We start from the raw sequence: 21,655 nt of genomic DNA, 5'->3' as shown, positions 1-21,655 counted from the left end.
CAAAATAGTGGTCTATGTAACAACATGACAACATGGTCACATAACCCAAAGCTTTTTATTGGAGATGACAGTGGCTACAGCAACCTACCCTCACATGGCTTTGTTGACACATTGTAAGCTGCTCCAAGTGGAAGACAAGTTTTGTTGGTGTTCCAATGTTTTTGCTGTCTTGAGGGGGATAGATTGACAATACCACATTTTCATCTTTTCATTCTGGAATAGAAGATGTCACTAAGTTAACTAATTGCAAAATTCATGCATTTTGTGTGTGTGTGTGTGTGTGTGTGTGTGTCAACATCTTGGTTTTCTTTATGTATGAGTGGGACCATGAGTGCAGATAACTTCACTTTGAAATTCTAGATTGTAATATCTTTATATATTATTATACCAACCACCTGGCACACAATATTAAAAGTAACGTTAGATGCTTTGAGATCATAAATGCAGAACTGTGCACTATGAAGAAACATAGTATTGCATGATCACAAATCGGTGATTCCCTTTTGTAGTCAGTCAACTCCTACAAATATGAACAAAATGACCATGTAGATACAGTTACAGGTAAAGCAGGTGGTTGATCTTAGTTCATTCATAGGATACTGGGAAAATGCAGTCTATAAAGGTGATTGCCTCCAAAACATTTGTACATCCCATTCCAGAATATTGCTCAATGTGTTGGCACCCTTATCAAATAGGACTAACAGGGAATATTGAAAGTATATGAAGGTGGACAGCACAAATGGTACAGGTTTGTTGACTTATGGGAGAGCATAATAGGAATGTAACAAAGCATGAACTGGCAGACACATGAAGATAGATGTTAACAATCCCACAAGTGGCTACTTACAAAGTTTCAAGAACTAGTATTAAGTGAGGAATCTAGGAATATACTATAGCTCCCGACGTATCACTCCCATGGAGGCCATATAAATATCATTAGACTAATTACAATGGACACACTTCTCGTACTCCATATGTACATGGAAAGAAAAGAAATCCTGATAAATGGTACAGTGGGAAGTACCCTCTACCATCAACTTCACACTGGAAGTATGGATGTGCCTACTAGAACTCCAGGGCTGAGAACTTTCACTCTGATAATTACCTCACCTTACTTTCCTTCTAGACTTGACCTCTGTCAGCCCATGTTTTCCCTTTTGTGGTGCTTTTTGTAGTGTTGTATTTTTTATGTTTCTAATTTTATTTATTTATTTGTCCTATTCTATTGTTTCTGGTGATCCTTCCTTTATACTTGCCTCTCTTCTTCCTAATATCCACATTTATAAGCAGTCAGTGTCACAGTTGAGTGCATGATGTGCAATACGCTTTACATCAGCAAATATGATTGCATCCAGGTCATGGATGCCAGCCACATGTTATACAATATCCCCAAGTTCATACAGGCACAGAGTTTCTCATATGAAAATGCACAAATATACCTTGTATGTCTGGGCAGAGGGGAAAACACAGCCACCAGAGTGCTGCCATGGGCAACCCACTGTTGATAGCAGAGGATTACTATTAGTTATCACAGATATTAACAGCAACAGCATTATGAAAAGGATAGTTGCTACTAACCATACAGCAGATATGCTGAGTCACAGATAGGCCAACCAGAAAGACTGTCACAAAATTAGCTTTTGGCCAACAAGGCCTTCGCCAGAGATAGAAAACACACACATGCACTCATGCAAATGCATCTCACACATACATTACTGCAGTATCTGGCTACTGAGGCCACACTGAAAGCAACTGCGCATGATGGGGATGCAACTAGGTGGTAGGGGTGAGGAGAAGACTGGGGCGGGGAGGGGGAAGACTAGCAGAATAGGAGTGGGAGACAATAAAGTGCTGCTTGTGGGAGCATACAGGGATGAGGTTTAGAGAGGCTAGGGCAGCTAGGTGCAGTCAGGAGGTTAGATTGCGGGTACATGGGGGGAGGGGGGGGGGGCAGGGTTGTAGAAAAGGAGGATGGGAACAGGGAAGGGGATAGAGGGTACCTCTCCTTTCCTGCTAACGACCCCCCCCCCCCCCTCCTCCCTCTGTCCTCCATCTAACCTCTCGACTGCACCTAGCTGCCCTACCCTCTCTCCAACTTGTCCCTGTATGCTCACACAAGCAGCACTTTACCATCCCCTACTATCCCTCCCCCTTCCAGTACCCCTACCACCCCCATCATGCACAGCTGCTCGCAGTATGGCCTCAGCAGCCAGAGACTGTAGCCATGTGTGTGAGAGTTGCATTTGCGCAAATGCTCATGTGTGTATGTTCTAGTTCTGACAAAGCCCCTGTTGACCGGAATGTAATTTTCTGACAGTCTTTTTGGTGTGCCTATCTGCGATTCGGCATCTCAACTACATCGTGAGTAACAACTATATTTTTCATAGTATTGTTACATCCCATCTGAGATATTAACAACAATGCACTGATACACAGTACAGAATATTGTCATGTAGAAGAAAGTGTAGTTAGATGAATGATGAACACTAACTTCACTTAACGAAGGTTTATTCAGCATTTGCACATACAACAGTGTGGAGCAAACTGCCTCCACTGAGAACACATACAGTATATATACGGCTACAGAACACTACAGTACAATTATTCTAGACGTTTGTGGATACTTGTACTTGAACCGAATACAGAAATTAAAATTGTACAGTCCAGATGAGTTTTGAACTCACGACCCTCCATGCAACAGTTTAGTATCATAAACATTACAACACAGTGCTACTCAGCTTCTTCTGCAACATTGCTCCCTCCTTAAGAGAACAGCATCACAGTGATATGTCTTTCTAGTCCGGAGACAAGTCCTCAGTCCTGCATACTCTGACTCCTGATGATTGATTCTCACCCTGATGATGATCTTCATATAACTTCTTTTGCCCCTACGCTCTTCATCACCTTTCCGCTTGTTGCCTGTTGCTGGAGCTTCAAATCTACCCTGGGTTGCACGATCCTTATAGGGCTTCATTCGAAGGATATGGACCATATCTCTGATCTTTTGTTGTCTTGTTTGGGGTCGAAATCTTCAACTTCATAAGTAACATCAGACAACTGTCTTACAACCTTATAAGGTCCAAAGTAGCGCCTGAGGAGCTTGTTAGAATGACCAACCTTCAAAACAGGAGTGAAGATCCAGATGAGGTCATGAGACTGGTAGACAACAGGTCGGTGGCTCACGTCATACCTTCGGCGATCATTTTCTTGAGCCTGCAGCGTGTGTAGTCGAGCTAACTGCTGAGCTTCCTCAGCTCTGGTTAACACCTGGATGATGTAGTCATCATCCAAGTCATCAGAATGTGATGGAAACACAGTGACCATCGTCGTAGTCACCTCATGCCCATGCACCAGGAAAAATGGTGTAAATCCTGTGATGTCTTGTTTGGCGGTGTTGTAGACAAATGTCAGAAAATGTAGCACCTCATCCCAGTTGCTCTGCTCAACATTGACGAACATTGAAAGCATGTCGGCCAAGGTCTTATTAAGGTATTCAGTAAGCCAGTTAGTTTGTGGATGGTAGGCAGTCGTCATGTAATGAGTAATGTTGCACCGATGGTTTATCTCTGTCACAAGGTTCGACTGAAAAACTTTCAGCTGATCTGTAATTAACGACCTTGGGGCACCATGTTTTAATACAATGTCTTCCATGATGCATTGGCTATCTCAGATGCTTTGGCTGTTTTCACAGCTTTTGTAATGGCATTGCGTGTCAGATAATCAGTGCAAACAATAATTCATCTATGTCAGAACTCGTTTGAGGTGGTCAATCCAAACACACTGGAAAGGCATTTCGGCTGGTAGAATTGGTAGGAGTTGACCAGGTGGTTTCTGAGGAACTGCCTTTCTCCTCTGGTACTCTTGACGTGCAATTTGCACGTGGCCCAGATCTCTTTGTGTAGTTGAGTAGTTTGTCTCAGCTTTTGTAAGTGTCCTAGAAGCGTAGGCTATAACTTTCTCTTTTCAATCCGAAATTTACACCAGAACAGCACTGATCCCATATCCGCTGGCATCTGTGTGTACTTCTGTAGGTGCTCTCTCATCATATAGACCAAGTACAGGGTCAGTCGTCAGAGCTTTTCACAGCACATCGAAAGAATCTTGTTGTGCACCACCTCAGATAAATTTAGCATCAGGTTTTAACAACTCTCGTAGTGGCCTAGCTTTGATACAAAAGTCTTTGATAAAACAACAGTAATAAGAACATAATCCGAGGAAGCTTCTCACATCTCTAACACTTTTAGGAATAGGACAATCTGTTACAGATCTCACCTTTTCTGGGTCTGGCCGCACACCTTCGCTTGACACAAGGTGTCCAAGTATTTTGACTTCTTTTGCTCCAAAGAGACACTTTCTTGGATTAAGTTCCAGTCTGCCTTGTTTGAGACACTTAACAACAGCCCTCAGTCTTTTTATATGTTCATAAAATGTCTCTGAGAACAGTATAATGTCATCGAAATAACAAAGACACATCATCCACGTCAGGTGTCTTAGAAGATTATCCATCATCTGTTCAAAAGTTGCTGGTGCATTACACAAACCAAACGGCATTACCTTAAACTAATGCAGGCCCTCAGGGATGATGAATGCAGTTTTCTCGTGATCAGCCTCATCTACTTCGATTTGCCAGTATCGTGAGTACATGTCCATGGTTGAGAAAAACTTAGCCCCCTTCAGACAATCTAGTGTATTTTCAATTCGTGGAAGAGGGTAAACATCATTTTAGTTATCTTATTAAGCTTCCTGTAATCAACACAAAACCGCCAACTGCCATCCTTTTTCCTGACCAGGACCACTGGTGATGACCATGGGCTCTGCAAAGACTGAATGATGTCATTCTTCATCATTTTCTCTACCCTGTCATGAATTATTCAATGTCCCATTGCTGACACACAGTATGTGCTCTGGCTTATTGGTTGATGGTCTCCAGTGCTAATCCGGCACTTCACCGTCTATTTGTCTAGTTTGCTCTTCATCTACGGATTGAAGCATTCAGAGAACTCTTGAAGAATGGTAAGTAGCTTCTTCTATTACTCCTTAGTGAGATGTGGTGATAGTCAAGCTAGAAGATCTTGTCTCGTAGTGGTAGTGCTAATTTCACCCACAGACTCAGCATGTGAGGTTTCTATGATGCTCAGCTGTCCTTCAGTTAACAGCTCAGTGTTTGACATGCACATGTGCTTTGGAAGGATCTGCAGTTCTTGGCGACAGTTAACTACCCACAATTCACCAAATCTGTTCTTAAATGAGGCGACAGAGGCTGGGATGACCAAGTTATTCTTCAGTGGTATGCTTCTCTTACATTCCACTACAAGATCCATGGGTTGATGCATGGCATGACATGTGACAGTTACCTTTCTAGTGCTGACTGCAGGAATGATCACTTCATCCAGCACACATAGTCTCCACACACTAGGATGTGCATCTTCCTTTCCACAGTATCTCATCATATCTAGCATAATCTTTGAGTAACCACAATCTATAATTACCTGAGAAGCTTTCAAAAAGTCCCATCCAAGAATGACGTAATGACTACACTCTTGTAAGATGATGAATTCTAAAGGCTGTGTATGGCCACTTATACACATGAATGGTACATCTTCCTGTAGGTTTTACATATTTTCCATTAGCCACCTTCAGCAGAGATGTTTTGTTGTTGACAAATATGGTTTTCTGCAACTGGTGATGGTATTTCTTAGAAATGACTGAATATGATGCTCCAGAGACCACAAGAGCTCAGGCTGGTCAGCCATCTATGAGGATATCGATGTAGTTTCCTATCATTTTTGTAGTGATCAACGGTGGAGGATTTTTCTCTTTGATGGCCTCACCTCCAAGGAAGGTCACACAACTGTAGTTTTCCAGGTTGAGGCAATGGAGTCCTTGATCGACGTGTTGGGGAGCATCCTCTCCAGCAGCTAGCTTGTGGCGATGGTGACCTACGTCGTCCTGCACCCACATTTATTTTATTTTTATTTATTTATTTATTATTCCGTGGGACTAAATTGAGGAGAAGTCTCCATGGTCATGGAACGAGTCAATACATGATATTATAATATGATATTAGAAACAGATAAAATGAAATATAAAAAAACATATTCAGGTGACAAGTCGTAAGTTTAAATGAAGAAAATCAACAATGTAACACTGGAATTTGCTTAATTTTTTAGCTCTTCCAGGAGCTCCTCGACAGAATAGGAGGAGTTAGCCATGAGGAAACTCTTCAGTTTAGACTTAAAAGAGTTTGGGCTACTGCTAAGATTTTTGAGTTCTTGTGGTAGCTTATTGAAAATGGATGCAGCAGAATACTGCACTCCTTTCTGCACAAGAGTCAAGGAAGTGCATTCCACATGCAGATTGGATTTCTGCCTAGTATTAACTGAGTGAAAGCTACTAACTCTTGGGAATAGGCTAATATTGCTAACAACAAACGACATTAAAGAAAATACATACTGTGAGGGTAATGTCAGAATTCCCAGATCTTTGAATAGGGGTCGACAAGAGGTTCTCAAACTTACACCACATATAGCTTGAACAGCCCGTTTTTGAGCCAAAAATACCCTTTTTGAATCAGAACTATTACCCCAAAAAATTATACCATACGACATAAGCATATGAAAATATGCGAAGTAGACTACTTTTCGTGTTAAAGTGTCACTTATTTCAGATACTGTTCTAATGGTAAATAAAGCAGCATTTAGCTTCTGAACAAGATCCTGGACATGGGCTTTCCACAACAGCTTACTATCTATCCGAAAACCTAGGAACTTGAACTGTTACGTCTCGCTTATAATATGCCTATTCTGTCTAATCAAAATATTGGTTCTTGTTGAATTGTGAGTTAGAAACAGTAAAAACTGAGTCTTACTGTGATTTAGCATCAAATTATTTCCCACAAGCCACGAACTTATTTCATGAACTACATTATTTGTTACTGTTTCAATATTATACACAAGATCCTTCACTATCAAGCTGGTGTCATCAGCAAACAGAAATATTTTTGAATCACCTGTAATACTAGAAGGCATATCATTTATATAAATAAGAAACAGCAGTGGCCCCAGCACCGACCCTTGGGGAACACCCCACTTAACAGTGCCCCATTGGGACTGAACATCACTACCACTCTCAATATTGCGGAGAATTACCCTCTGCTTTCTGTTCTTAAAGTAAGAGGCGAACCAATTGTAAGCTATTCCCCTTACTCCATAATGGTCCAACTTCTGCAGTAATATTTTGTTGTCAACACAGTCAAAAGCCTTCGTTAAATCAAAGAACACACCTAGCGTTCGCAACCTTTTATTTAATCCATCAAAAACCTCACAGAGAAAAGAGAATATAGCATTTTCAGTTGTTAAACAATTTCTAAAACAAAAATGAACATTTGACAGCAAATTATGTGAATTTAAATGCTCCAGTAACCTTGTATATACAACCTTCTCGATAACTTTAGCAAACACCGATGGCATAGAAATAGGTCTAAAATTGTCAGCATTATCAATGTCTCCATTTTTATAAAGTGGCTTCACTACCGAGTACTTTAATCGGTCAGGAAACCGACCACTCCTAAAGGAAAAGTTACAGATATGGTTGAGAACTGGGCTAACATACATAGAACAATACTTCAGTATTCTGCTAGATACCCCGTCATATCCATGAGAGTGATTTAATTATTAACTCAATCTCCCTCTTGTCAGTATCATGGAGGAGCATTTCAGGTAACAGTCTCGGAACGCTTTTTTCTAAGAGCGCTATATAATTCCCTGTTGGGACTAGGTTTCTATTTAGTTCACCTGCTATATTCAGAAAATGATTATTAAATACTGTACATATATGCGACTTATCAGTAACACGGACATTCCCACTACGCACTGATTCTATATCCTTGACCTGTCTCTGCAGACCAGCAACTTCCTTTACGACTGACCATATGGTTTTAATTTTATCCTGAGACTTAGCTATTCTATCTGCATACCACATGCTTTTTGCCTTCCTAATAACATTTTTAAGCACCTTACAATACTGTTTGTAATGGGCTGCTGCATTTACATTTTGACTGTTTCTAACGTTTTGATATAATTGCCACTTTGTTCTACAAGATATTCTTATCCCTCTAGTCAGCCACCCAGGCTGCCTGTTTGTGCTAGTACCCTGTTTTAAACATTCTAACGGAAAGCAGCTTTCAAAGAGCATGAGAAAAGTCTTGAGAAAAGCATTATATTTATCGTCTACTGTATCAGCACTATAAACATCTTGCCACTCTTGTTCCTTTATAAGGTTTACAAAGATCTCTACAGCAACTGGATCAGCTTTCCTGAACAGCTGATGACTATATTTAACACGCGTTGCAGCACAAAAATCTTTTTGAGTTAAAATTTGTGCATCATGATCTGAAAGGCCATTCACCTTTTTGGTAATAGAATGCCCTTCTAGTAATGAGGAATGAACAAAAATGTTGTCTATGGTTGTTCTACTGTTTCCTTGCACTCTCGTTGGAAAGAACACGGTTTGCATAAGATAATATGAATTAAAGAGGTCTACCAGCATCCTCTTCCTTGCACAATCACTTATACAATTAATATTGAAGTCACCACATATAACTAACTTTTTGTATTTCCTATAAAGTGAACCAAGAACCTCCTCTAGCTTTAGCAAAAATGTTGTGAAATCAGAGTCTGGGGATCTATAAATAACAACAGTTAGAAGTTTAGCTCTGTTAAATTTAACCACACCTGCACAACATTCAAACACCTTTTCAGTGCAGTACTTCTTGTTCATCTCCGTCGTCCCGGGGCTGGCTTCAGCTAAGATCGGTCTGCTATCTTCTGGCATGGGAATCATCAAATATCCACCGCCTTTCTTGACAATAATGCACCACATGTCCCGGTTGTCCACAGTGGAAACATACTGGTTGGTTATCCTGGGTCCTCCAGACATCAGTCTTCCTTGGTGCCCAAACAGGTTCCTCATGTGACATTGTAGGAATGTAGCTCCACCTGGGTCTTGACTTTTTCACCATTTTAAAGGGAAATGAAGGACGAGAGATTGGGTTCAATGTCTGCTCCACTTCCTCCCTTATTACCTCTTGAAGTGTGTCAGTTTTTTGCTTCCCGTGCAATCCAAGTGCTTTCTGGACTTCCTTTCTCACTATCTGACAAAGAACACTTGTGAAATCAATTGCTTCCTCCATCACAGACATTGATACAACATTTGGGAGCTGTTCAAACTTCTAGCATGTAATTCTTTTTTGATGCATCGTCTCGATATACTGGCACCATGCTGTCGAAACCTCTTTCGGGAGTAGGGCTTGATACATGTCCTCAGCAACACCCTTCATGAGATGTGCAACCTTATCTTCCACCATCATTCTAGGATCCACTATTTTACTCGGCTCCAAGACGTCTTGAATGTAGGATGCTGTAGTTTCTCCTGGATGCTGTGCCCTGCACTTTAACTTATCTTCGGCCTTGCACTTCTGTCATTGTGTCATTGTGTGTCCAGTTCCACCTGGAATACTTCCCATCTTGTGAAATTCTCCCCATTGTTCTCATACCATTGCTTGCCAGTGCCCTCCAAGTAGAAAAATATGTTAGCCAAACACACAGTGTCATACTATTTGTTAAATTTGGCTATACGCGCATATACCTTCAGCCACTTGTTTGGATCTTGGCCATTATCACCAGAGAACCCGGAAGGATGTCTCATATGGTGGCACATAGTTGCTGTCATCGTAATGTCCTCTTCTTCTTCTGTCTCCAATAGATTGCGATCTGTTGAGCATGGCTCGAACTCGGGTTTCTCGCCACGTGAATGGCGGCTCTGCTGTGGCCTGATGGGAGCAACTGTGTTGTCGATAATGTATACTATCACAAGTTCCAATACCCAGCGCCTCCACCAGCATAATGTCACATAGAAGAAGGTGTAATTAGATGAATGACGAACACTAACTTCCCAGGTTTATTCAGCACCTGCATGTACAAGAGCATGTAGTGAACTGCCTCTGGCCAGAACACATACAGTATATATACGGCTACAGAACATTACAGTACAATGATTCGAGACATTTTTGGATACTTCTAGACTGTACTTGAACTGAATATAGAAATTAAAATAGTACAGTCTAGATGAGTTTTGAACTCATGACCCTCCATGCAACAGTTTAGTATCATAACCACCACACCACAGTGCTACTCAGCTTCTTCTGTGACAATATCATGCTTGTTAGTAACAGGTGATGAATAGCTATACCATACGTAACCACCTGGCTTTGAAGTGTAGAATTAACTGTCTCACATGGTTATGGCATGGGCATCATCAAATATCCACTGCCTTTCTCGACAATAGCGCACCACATGTCCCAGTCGTCCACAGGGTCACAAGAACATCAACAATGGATGCAGAAAAAATAGAAAAGTTCACCTGGAGGATTTTTCAATACACACATTGGTATACATAGAGAACTGGATGGGGTGATGTATCCAATTTTCCAGCAGGGCGATGTTTCGGTTGATGACAGAGGTTTACTTGTGTAGGAGCACTGCTGTCAGATGAAATGTCTACTACATTTGTTTTGTAGTTTTTTTCTGGGAAAAGAACAGGATTGTATTGTCCAATTGGTGCATCTACTTATTCGTCTTCAAAACTCTGCAGGTGAGCTGCACTTTCAGCAAGACTGAGTCAGTCCATTGCTCCTGAATTGTGTTTGCACAGTTCAAGGAACAATCAACAGGTGAGGATGCTTTTATGGTACTCCATGTCACCTCACCTAAATGCTGTGTGTCTTGGACTCAGCTTTGACCAATCTTCATGACCTGTGAGTGATGACTGAGTGGTCACATATCTCAATGACCCCTTTTGGTGTTTCATATAGTACGCACTATGATTGGCCACCACCATCATCAGGATAAAAGGACTCACTACACACTTCTTGACTATTGTACCTAATCAGCTACTCCTGAGTGTAACCCTTGTGTGAATGGTGACTTATTTTTATTTTCCATTTTCAACTAATGGAAAGTCTAGGATGGAATAATCTTTTCAATATTAAGTATTTTAATGTTAATATTCATGAGATTATCATTAATTTCTAAATAAAAAAAATTTAGACCAGTGTAATTCTGTCTAACATTTTCAGGGAATTGCAAAAATTAATCGAGAATCGGGTGCTGCCAAAGTGGAAGCAATAAGACTTTTTGATGAAGCTTATGCATTTTCCAGCCGTGTACGAGCAACTAAAGCTGATTTAACTGCTATTGAATATGCTGGAAACTCAAACAGAAATAAAATTGTACAGGTAAATTACAACCATTTTCATACGAAAAAGTGTTAAACATAATTCTTTTAATAAAAATAGAGAGAAGAATTTAGGAGGGGTGGGATGTGGAAGAAGGAAGAAAGGGGGGGGGGGGGCAGGCAGTTGTAAATTAAAAATATACTTAGTCATCGTTGATCATTTGTACATTTATTTGCCTGTGTGTTGTTCTGAATAGCCAGAAATTTTGTAAAAATAACTTCTCGTACATTATTTACTAATTGCTTACATTAGGGATTGAAATGCAGAAAACTGAAGTGGTTGATTGATTTTAACTCTTCAAGAATTGACATTCATTTATACCTTTACAAAAAATTAAAACCAGCAAAGATTTTGCAATCCTGTGTCTATATTATTTTATTATGAAATCTATGCAGCAAGCTGTAATATTTAGTAGTGCACATTGGATTTTCTATAGCTTCTACCAGGATTGGCTAACAACACTGAAAATGTCAATATATAGATGAAATTAAAAGCTGAAACTTATTTGCCCCTCTAGCTTAATGTAAATCCCTTTTACTATCTGCAAATCTGTTGTATGGTGTGTGATGATGCCAAGATCTGCAGTAATATTAATAAATAGGAATGTAACAATGCCTGGCAGGTGGTGTGAGATGCTGCAATGTGGCAGTAGGTATAATGCAACAAAATGACAGAAGACTTCATGATTGTAGTATGTTATGCACTATCACTAAACTGTATTATATTTAAGACATACACTTAGCAAGGATCATTGCTGCACTATTGCGGTACATTCTCTATGCACAACCTCTGAAGTATGTATCTATTTTGCTGATACTAAACTGACTCTTAAAAAATAACAATTAAATGCAATCAGCACGTTAATTGTCAATGCCACTTCATTTATTTGCACTTGCTAACTTTACTTCTTCCATTTGAACACTTTTTCTGTCACAAAAGCTTTAGTATTACTTCATTTTTTAATAGTTTTAATATGAGTGGTATTGGGTACCAGAATTTCCATAAATAATAGTTTTACAATTATTCATGTACCTAGCATATTGTGGCAGACAACAGATGATACATGAATATTAACAACAAAGAAATTAGTTTTACTGAAACAGGTATGCACTCAGTAAGCAGGATATCCTTGTTATCTTCAATATGCAGTGCAAATCTGTGAGTGGTATGAGCCAGCACATTCAATCTTAACAACAGTTAGGATTGGTAGCAGTAGTGCACAAAGTAATTATAGTTACATTTGTGAATTTCAGAGAGCAAAAAGAAGGAAATCAACCAACAGACCATCAACCCACAGTAAAAAAAAAAAATAATAATAATAATTACATTTTTCTATTGATATCTTTGTGACTTCATGCCAATTGCAGTTTGTTTTCATCTTTCACTATCGATGTACTCCCTCAGATTTCATCTTGTTTCCCCTTATTTCATTTGTTTCTTCATTTTCATGATTTTTTTTCACGAATTTGGGTGTTTTTCGTGAAGCTTTTTGTGTGTAATTCTACATTGTTTATGTATTTTTTCACATTGTTTCCACCACCATGGATCCTTGCTTCCTCCATCTGCATCAGTAAATGAAAGTTTCCTTATTCATAGCCAGAACCCAGACCCACATACTGTTCCCACATTGTTATGCCTCATAGAATCCTCCTAAATGGCCCTACCATCAAATTACCCATCTCCGGCTGCCATCCTTCCTTCCACAATTACCTCCATCAGTTCAGAGTCTGGAAATCCTTAGCCCCACTGAGTGAGGTGGTGGAGTGGTTAGCACACTGGACTTGCACTTAGGAGGACAAGAGTTCAAACCTACATCCAGCCATCCTGGTTTAGGTTTCACTAGGTCACTTCAGTCAGATGCCGACATGGCTCCTTTGAAAGGACTTGGCCAACTTCCTCCCCATCCTTCCCTAATCCAATGGGAATGATGACCTCACTGTTTGGTCCCCTTTTCCAAATGAACAAGCCAACCAATCCTTAGCCCTCACCAACATAGTTTTGCAAAACCATACAATCAAGCCCAAACTTCCTTACAATACCTTCCCTCCAGCCATTAAATTTTCCTGCTATGCAATCCCAAATTCCTGGATCCCACGACACACACTGAAATGCTCACCCTCCAGGAAACAGAGCAACATGCACAATGCCCCTCAAAAAACCCTCCACTCTGCTCACTTCCTACTCCCACCTTGGACTACCACTGTCCACCATCTCTGCAACAACCCATACCTCCACCATGTCCCCTCACAGCTGACAAACTCTGTCTCGCAGACCTACTACATTTACCCCATCCTCCAAAACTCCCTCCCACCATGACAGAGAATCCATAACCTAAACAGACCCTCAACAACATCGTGAACCTTTCCTCCAAAAGCCTCAGCCCCACAGAAATATCAGTTCCAAAGGCCTCACCTTCTGCCCCCCTACCCCTCACCCACCCCCACCCCAGATTGAGTCATGCAGGACTTGTTAAAGACCTTCTCTCCTTCTCCCATTCCCTACAGTGGGAACACTTTTTTGCCACCAACCCTACCAATCTGACTCAACCAAAGACCAATGTTGAACCCTGCCTGACTCAGTTCACTCCTCCAGCCAACCATGTTCCACCACCTGTTAACTTTCCATAATTTCTTAACCTCAAACCTTGCCTCACCATCATTCTCCAAATCCCTCAATATCCAAACTAACCTTACATCCACACAAATAACTGCAATTCACCACCTAAAAACTGATCCTGACCTTATAATCCTATCTGCTGACAAAGGTCCACCACAGTTCTCTTGAATACAAGGATTACCTGGCAGAAGGACTCCATCAGCTGTCAGATTCATCCACCTATAAACCCTGCCACATGACTCTGTTCCAGAAATCCAGCAGGATCTCCAGTCTCTCCTAAAATCATTAGGCCCATTCCAGAACTTCTCCTCGGAATCCACCTCTCTCCTCACCCCTACCACTCCCCGCACTCCTACCTTCTACATGCTTCCTAAAGTCCATGAATCCAACAACCTAGAATGCCTCATTGTGGCTGGTCACTGTGCCACCACAGAGAGAATTTCTGCTCTCTTAGACAACAGCTTAAGCCTATTACTGGCAACCTACACTCCTATATACAAAAATTTACCACACAGGCCCTGCTTGTCAGTATTGATGCCACCTCCCTTTACACTACCATACTTAATGCCCATGACCTTACTGCTATTGAACACTACCTTTCCCAACACCTGATGGATTCCAAACCAATAACCTCCTTCCTAGTTGTCATGGCCAACTATATCCTCACCCACAATTACTTCTCCTTTGAAGGCATTACCTACAAACAAATTGGAGTATGGCTATGGCTATGGCTATGGGCACCCACAGGACACTATCCTGTGCTAACCTATTCATGGGCCACCTAGAGGAAGTCTTCCTGAACACCCAGAATCCTAAAGACCCACACCAGGTTCAGATTCATTGATGACATCTTTTTGATCTGGATTGAGGTTGAGGACACCCTCTCCATATTTCTCTAGAACCTCAACACCTTCTCCCCCATTCACTTCACCTAGTCCTACTCAACCCAACAAGCCACCTTCCTCGATCTTAACATCTACTTCAAAGATGGCTACATCAGTACCTCTGTCCATATAAAACCTACTAACCACCAGCAATACCTCCAGTTTGACATCTGTCACCCATTCCATACCAAGAAGTTCACCAGCTTGGCAACAACCCATACCTCCCCCATGTCCCCTCATAGCTGACAAACCCTGTCTTGCAGACTACTAAATTTACCTCACCCTCCAAAACTCTCTCCCATCATACAGCGTAGCCACTGATGGGCATCGCATCTGCAGTGAGGAGTGTCCCTCTCAAAATACACCGAGGGTCTTGCTGAGGCCTTTACATACCATAATTCCCCCCTCCCCTCTCAACCTTGTACAAAAGCAGATCTCACAAGCCTTATCTTCACTACCACCAACCACCTCTCAAAGTCCTACCATACAGTCACAGAGGAGCATTTCCCTCATGACTCACTTCCACCCAGGACTGAAGCAACTGAATTATATTCTCTGCTATGGTTTCAACTACCTCTCATCATGCCCTGAAACGAGAAATGTCTGACCCCCTATCCTTCCCACCCATCCCCACAGCCGTTTTATGTTGTCCACCAAACATACACAATACCCTTGTCCATTGCTATACAAGCCCTGCTCCCAACACCTTGCCTCATGGCTCATATCCCTGTAGTAGACCTAGATGCAAGACCTGTCTTATGCATCCTCCCATCACCACCTACTCCAGTCCAGTCACAAACATCACCTATCCCATCAAAGGCAGGGCTACCTGTAAAATCAGCTAAGCTGTAACAACTGTGCTGCATTCTACATGGGCATGGCAACCAACAAGCTGTCTGTGTGCATGAATAGCTGCTGACAAACTGTGACCAAAAAACAACTGGACCACCCTTCATACGCAGCTTCAACGTCCACAGTAATGTCAGTGCCAACTGTAGTTCAAGATTTAAACGAAAATACAGTTTCAGCAAAAGTTCCAGTATCAATTGGAACCTCACTTCCAGTATCAATTGGAACATCACTTACAAAACCAGACTCAGCATCAAAACTGGCAGCATCTCCAACATCCACTGAATCATCAGCTTCAGAAACACCTCCAGCATCCACTGAAACAGCAGATACAACTACAGATACAAGAAGTATCGCGGCACGTCCAGGGGTAAGAAATACAAGGAGCAGGAAACGTGTAATTCTTAAGGATTTTTGGTACCCAGCCTCAGCAAGGAACAGCCGGTAACATTGGGAAACATGAGTACAAACTCCTCTCAATCTAATTCCAATAATTTAAAAATAATGAGCCTTAACATACAATGCATTAAAAATAAAATATTAGAACTTGAGATTGCAGCCAGTGAAGCTAGTATAGACTGTATTTGCATTCAAGAACATTGGTGCATGAGTTATGAACTAGAAAATATTTGCATTTCCCCATACAAATTAGTAAGCCATTTTTGCAGGAAGGAAACAAGACATGGCGGTGTTTGCATTTATGTAAAACCTGGAGTAAAGGTTAAAAATATGACTGTAACTGAATCCTTGAATGAAGAAAAACATTTTGAGGCTGCAGCAATACAGTTGAATATGCAAAAGAGTAAATTAATAATAATGCCAGTGTACAGATCACCATGTGGTGATCCTGAAATTTTTAGAAATAAGTTAGAGGCATTGCTCAAAATATTACATCATAAAAAATCAACAATAATTATAAGTGGAGATTTTAATGTCAACTTATTGACTGAAGGTGCATCCAAAGATCAGTTACTGAATGTTTTACATACCTTCAATTTGTATCTACATCTACATCTACATCCATACTCCGCAAGCCACCTGACGGTGTGTGGCGGAGGGTACCTTGAGTACCTCTATCGGTTCTCCCTTCTATTCCAGTCTCGTATTGTTCGTGGAAAGAAGGATTGTCAGTATGCCTCTGTGTGGGCTCTAATCTCTCTGATTTTATCCTCATGGTCTCTTCGCGAGATATACGTAGGAGGGAGCAATATACTGCTTGACTCTTCGGTGAAGGTATGTTCTCGAAACTTTGACAAAAGCCCGTACCGAGCTACTGAGCATCTCTCCTGCAGAGTCTTCCACTGGAGTTTATCTATCATCTCCGTAACGCTTTCGCGATTACTAAATGATCCTGTAATGAAGCGCGCTGCTCTCCGTTGGATCTTCTCTATATCTTCTATCAACCCTATCTGGTACGGATCCCACACTGCTGAGCAGTATTCAAGCAGTGGGCGAACAAGCGTACTGTAACCTACTTCCTTTGTTTTCGGATTGCATTTCCTTAGGATTCTTCCAATGAATCTCAGTCTGGCATCTGCTTTACCGATGATCGACATTATATGATCATTCCATTTTAAATCACTCCTAATGTGTACTCCCAGATAATTTATGGTATTAACTGCTTCCAGTTGCTGACCTGCTATTTTGTAGCTAAATGATAAAGGATCTATCTTTCTGTGTATTCGCAACACATTACACTTGTCTACATTGAGATTCAATTGCCATTCCCTGCACCATGCGTCAATTCGCTGCAGATCCTCCTGCATTTCAGTACAATTTTCCATTGTTACAACCTCTCGATACACCACAGCATCATCCGCAAAAAGCCTCAGTGAACTTCCAATGTCATCCACAAGGTCATTTATGTATATTGTGAATAGCAACGGTCCTATGACACTCCCCTGTGACACACCTGAAATCACTCTTACTTCGGAAGACTTCTCTCCATTGAGAATGACATGCTGCGTCCTGTTATCTAGGAACTCCTCAATCCAATCACACAATTGGTCTGATAGTCCATATGCTCTTACTTTGTTCATTAAACGACTGTGGGGAACTGTATTGAACGCCTTGCGGAAGTCAAGAAACACGGCATCTACCTGTGAACCCGTGTCTATGGCCCTCTGAGTCTCGTGGACGAATAGCGCAAGCTGGGTTTCACATGACCGTCTTTTTCGAAACCCATGCTGATTCCTACAGAGTAGATTTCTTGTCTCCAGAAAAGTCCTTATACTCGAACACAATACGTGTTCCAAAATTCTACAAGTGATCGACGTTAGAGATATAGGTCTATAGTTCTGCACATCTGCTCGACGTCCCTTCTTGAAAACGGGGATGACCTGTGCCCTTTTCCAATCCTTTGGAACGCTACGCTTTTCTATCCACATATAACTAATCCTACAAGAATAACAAACTCTTCAAAAAGTCTCATAGATAATATCTTCACAAATATAGATGCCATAGATATAGATGTAATCAATGTTGACCTAGTAATATCTGATCACAATGCACTTATCCTTAAATTTCCCATAGCCCCTGTGACCAAAAATAGTTCATACCAAATGTACAAAAGAACCTTCTCCACAAATAGTTGCAGTCACTTCATAAATACACTGACTAACCAATCATGGGCAGAAGTACTGTTACAAACTAGCACAAACACTGCATATAATGTTTTTTCTTCCCTGTTTATGTTGAATTTTGAAATGTGTTTTCCTAAGAAACTTGTTAAAACAAACACATATGGGCATACACATTTTATTTTTTATTTTTATTTGGTTTATTTGGTATGCATATTCCATAGATCCGTACATGCGAGTGATTCGCCTGGATGTGGAACGTGTCAATACAATTGTACAAATACAATTAATGCTACAGAATAGTAATATAATTCAATGATATAGATATTACAAGCTGTCATTAAACTAGTATAGCAATTCTCAATATAACATTATAACTATAATATTAACACTATAACATTAACATAATATTGTATCATCCATCTAATAACTAAGAGACTAAATACATCTATTATTAAGGGAGGGCATTACTTCTGGAAAAGAATTCATCTAACGAGTACAGTGGATGGTCGAGCAGGTATTTTTTTAACATACCTTTGAACAGCGTTTCATTTTCTATTGTACATTTAATATAATTAGGCAATGCATTAAAAGTCTTTATAGCAGCATACTTTACTCCCTTCTGTACAAGTGTTAAATTTTTTAGTTCAACATGTAGATCATCTTTACCTCTAGTATTGTAGTTATGGTATGAACAATTTGTTTCATACTGAGCATAGTCTTTATTAACTATATTCATCAGAGAGTATATGTACTGACATGTTGTGGTCAGAATACCTAACTGTATAAAAAGTTTTCTACATGAGGTTCGTGGAGGAACCCCACACATGATTCTGACTGCTCTCTTCTGAGCAGTTAAGATTTTTTTTGAGGCTGGTGAATTACCCCAGAATATTATTCCGTAACTCATTAATGAGTGAAAGTACCCAAAGTAAGACGATTTTAAAATGTTGATGTCCCCAAAATGAGTAATTATTCTTAGAGCAAAAGTTGCTGATCAAAGCCTTTTTAGAGTAAGGGACACATGCTGTTCCCAGTTGAGCCTACTGTCAATGTGAACCCCCCAGGAATTTAGTGGATTGCACCTGTTCTAGTTCCTGGTTGTCATGAGCAATTACTATACTTTCTAGAGTTTTATTTTTTGTGTGGAACTGTATAAAATTAGTTTTTTTTAATATTAACTGAAAGAGAATTAATTGAAAACCAAGCTGTAACTTCTCTGAGTATATCATTAACATCAGTCTCCAGATGAGCAGTAGACTGACCATCAACGACAATGCTTGTATCATCAGCAAACATTGTGAATTCACAATTTTTACTAATGGACAGGGGTAAATCATTAACATATATTAAAAACAGCAAGGGTCCAAGGACAGATCCCTGGGGAACTCCATGCTGAATTTTTCCCCATTCAGAATCCACTAGATTAGGAAATACTGTGTTGCAGCCATGTAGAACCACCTTTTGTTTCCTGTCTTGAAGATATGATTTTAGCCAGTTACCTATAGGTCCTTTGATTCCGTAATAATAGGCCTTCTCCAAGAGTATCTTGTGGTTTACACAATCAAAGGCCTTGGAAATATCACAGAAGACACCAACTGGTGACTTCTTACTATTAATAGACTCCAAGACATCATTTGTGAGTGAATATATGGCACGCTCTGTGGAAACCCCTTTTTGAAAACCAAACTGTCTGTGGTTAATAATATTAAGTTTATCAAGATGTGCCACAATCCTGTTATACACTGCCTTTTCAAGAACCTTTGAAAATGTTGTTAAGAGAGAGACAGGACGATAATTTTTTACATCTGTAGCATCGCCAGACTTGAAAAGAGGTCTCAAAATGGCATATTTCATTCTCTCTGGAACAACTCCCTCATAAAGAGACGTGTTGCAAATGTGAGCAAGTACTACACTTACATCATTACTGCAGGCTTTCAACAGTTTGTTAGAGATGTTATCTATACCTGAAGATCCTTTACTTTTCAATGAGTGAATTATTTTTTTAATTTCATGAACAGTTATGGGTGTTACATCTATATCATTAAAACATTGTGGGAGGTTAAGTTTCAGAATATCTAAAGCTTCTCTTAGGTCACCACTGCAACCTACTTGAGAGATGACACTTAGAAAGTGGTTGTTAAATGTGTCTGCTATCTGTTTACTATCAGTTATTTCCAAATCGTTAATTTTTAGGACAGCAGATTTTTCATTGTCAGATGGTGCAGTACTTGTTTCCCTCTTTATTACATTCCAAATCGTTCTGATTTTATTGTTTGAACAGTTAATTTCAGATTGCATGCACATACTTTTAGATTTTTTAATGACTTTAGTTAAGATTTTGCAGTATGTCCTATAATATTTCATCTGCAGGGGATGCTAACTCCTGGATCACAACAGGTATTAGAAATTCCTCCAGGACCATGAAAATGCTTAACCATAGACTGAAAAGTTGGACTGACCCCAAGTTTAAAGAATATGTAACAAATTACAAAAAAATATATAGAAAAGTAATTACAAAAGCAAAATTACTAAGTAATGATAAATTAATAAGAAAATCAGGCAATAAATCAAAAACTATTTAGGAAATTGTGAAAAGGGAAACAGGTAAGGGCCTCAAGGATCAGGAAACAGTACTCAAAAATAGTGAAAATATTGAATTAAAAGATGAAACTCTGGCAAATTACATTAATAATTACTTTTTAAGTGTACCAGTGTCATTAAGTAAAAACTTCACTAAACATGAGAAATTAACAGCCCCAAAAGTAGACAGTAGTATGTTGTTAACTCCCACAAATGATAATGAAATATTAAAGGTGATAAAGAGTCTAAAATCAAAAATGTCTGCAGGTGTGGATGAAGTGCCTGTGTCAATAATAAAAAAAGTTGCCCAACAAATTATAAAGCCCCTGGTACATATTGCCAATTTGTCTTTCAGCGAAGGTGTGTTTCCTGAGAGGTTGAAAATCTCTAAGGTTAGACCTCTGTTTAAAAAAGGAGATCCATACAAGGTAGAAAATTATAGACCAATATCCCTTCTCCAATCATTTTCAAAAATTCTAGAGAAATTAATGAAAACCAGACTCATAAATTACTTAGATGCTCACAAACTTCTAAACTGCAATCAACATGGCTTTCGCTCAGGCCACAGCACAGAATCAGCTATCCATGCCTATACCAAAGAGATTGTCAGGAGTCTCGACACTAAAAAATGTGTAGTGGGAATTAACTTAGATTTATCTAAAGCTTTTGATACAGTAAATCACAAAATTCTGTTAAACAAGATGGAGGCAATAGGTGTAAGGGGAGTTGTGAAGCAGTGGTTTGAATCTTACCTTCAAGATAGAACTCAGGTGGTAGAAATCACCGCAGAGCATAAAAATCAGAAAATCAAGTGGGTCTCAGATGCAAAGAAATTGGAAATAGGTGTCCCA

At 40.0% G+C, this 21,655-nt stretch overlaps 1 protein-coding gene across 1 annotated transcript in view; it reads left to right on the top strand.

The window, feature by feature from the left end:
• LOC124613585 (laminin subunit gamma-1-like) overlaps positions 1–21,655 on the top strand; it is a 193,811-nt gene that overhangs the window by 150,554 nt on the left and 21,602 nt on the right. The window contains exon 18 of the mRNA XM_047142301.1: positions 11,135–11,293. Coding sequence (XP_046998257.1) covers positions 11,135–11,293 — 159 coding nt within the window. The remainder of the gene's footprint in view (positions 1–11,134; positions 11,294–21,655) is intronic.

This window comes from Schistocerca americana, chromosome 4, assembly GCF_021461395.2.
Source record: "Schistocerca americana isolate TAMUIC-IGC-003095 chromosome 4, iqSchAmer2.1, whole genome shotgun sequence".
In the NCBI taxonomy this organism is placed as follows: Eukaryota; Metazoa; Arthropoda; class Insecta; order Orthoptera; family Acrididae; genus Schistocerca; species Schistocerca americana.
Note: the sequence above shows the minus strand (reverse complement) of the source record. Positions and strands in the feature narration are given on the sequence as shown.